This window comes from Penaeus monodon, chromosome 19 (genome assembly GCF_015228065.2).
Source record: "Penaeus monodon isolate SGIC_2016 chromosome 19, NSTDA_Pmon_1, whole genome shotgun sequence".
NCBI classification, from domain to species: Eukaryota; Metazoa; Arthropoda; class Malacostraca; order Decapoda; family Penaeidae; genus Penaeus; species Penaeus monodon.
Window position 1 is genome coordinate 48,863,420 of NC_051404.1, and position 1,540 is coordinate 48,864,959.

General features: G+C 34.8%; 1 protein-coding gene across 1 annotated transcript in view; it reads right to left on the bottom strand.

The window, feature by feature from the left end:
• LOC119585297 (ankyrin repeat domain-containing protein 17-like) overlaps positions 1-1,540 on the bottom strand; it is a 28,504-nt gene that overhangs the window by 7,254 nt on the left and 19,710 nt on the right. Inside the window, exons 8-9 of the mRNA XM_037933969.1 lie at positions 827-958; positions 216-309 (exon numbers count right to left, since the gene is read on the bottom strand). Coding sequence (XP_037789897.1) covers positions 216-309; positions 827-958 — 226 coding nt within the window. The remainder of the gene's footprint in view (positions 1-215; positions 310-826; positions 959-1,540) is intronic.

A 1,540-nucleotide genomic window follows, 5' to 3' on the forward strand; every position in this document is an offset into this window, starting at 1 on the left:
CAGATCCATGGGGTTAAAAAGAGATTCACATAAACCTCTGATCCTCTGACAATCATAAAAAATGTAATTAAATCAATTGCTTATCAAGTACCTTTATTCACCACTGCATTAAAACAGCCAAAAAGGCAATTAAGACACAACAAATTATTAGAACTAAGCAAAAATTAGGCATATCACATGATAATTTTAATACAGTAACATAAAAGACAACTCACCATCTGAGTCATCTGCAAGGATAGAGTGAGGTAGATCACTCTCCATGCTAAACCTTTCTTCCTCCTCCTTCTCTACCTGGTCTTCCACTGGTTCCTTGTGTGAAAAGAAAGGGAATAGAAAACTAGAAAATAATGAGGTCCACTCCAAAAAGATAAGTGGTGTTTTAGTAAAAGTGCTTACTTTTGCTTAGTTTTACTTAGGCTTCAAATGTAATCCCCACTAAGGGTTGTATCAAAATGTATCAAGCCTTTAACCCTCTTGCAAATGGCAAGTTTCCAATAACTTCAGTGTGGTTTACTTATCCATTTCTCTAACCTACCTAGCTACGGAGTGAAAACTGGCAGCTGGAGTCAATCATATGCACAAGTTCACAAGAAGTCACTAATCAACATATTTTGACATTGACACATTCCCTGTTATCGTTTAAAATTATGGAACTTGGACATTATTGGCAAATAATAAAATGCACAACCAAGAAATCAACTTTCTTCTCCATTTACTTGTTTCTCAATATTCACTAGTTAACCCATGGAAACACTTCCCAGTCAAACAAAATTTTAAACAAAATAACAACCTATTTACAAAAACAAAAATTATCTATAGCACTCACTTCTTCATACTCCTCTGTACAAACCTCCTCTGTCTTGCACACAACAGGAATGGAGTTCAAGTCATCTGTGACATTTAGTGAAATGGACTCCACTGCAACTGCCTCCTCCTCTTCTTTGTAATTCACACCTTCCTGAAAATTAAAAAGCCAGTACTAGAACTGAGTAGCTTCACTAGTCAAGATGGCACTTTCTACATCTAGCATCTACTACATAACATTCGTCATTAACTCACATGTGGCAATTACAAGAAAAGCACAACAATGCAGTTCAGGAAAGCTAGTTAAATTAGGGTATATCACACTGCTGTAGCAAAAACAGAGACTAAATTATAAACAGATAATTCAAAGAGAAAGCTATGATCAAAGACATTCCAAATTCACATATCTACCAGTTTCCTGCAATAAATTATAAAGATAATGCAAAAAAAAAAGCTGTGATTGAGGGTACATTCATTTCATGTAAGAGGATTTATTTTTCCCTTTTTTTCCCCATCAAACTGTAAATGCTTACAGCATTGCTTCCTTCAACTGCTATAGTTGTATCCAAGAGAAATGTTTCACAAATAAATGTCAACTTCAAGCTTATATAACTACTTCAACAGCTTAACACAACAAATCTTCAGCTCACTTATGCAACTGTGCAAATCACCCTCAATCTTGAACTTTTACTGCACACAGATTTGTTCTTTCAAGTTCAACAACTGATTTTACATA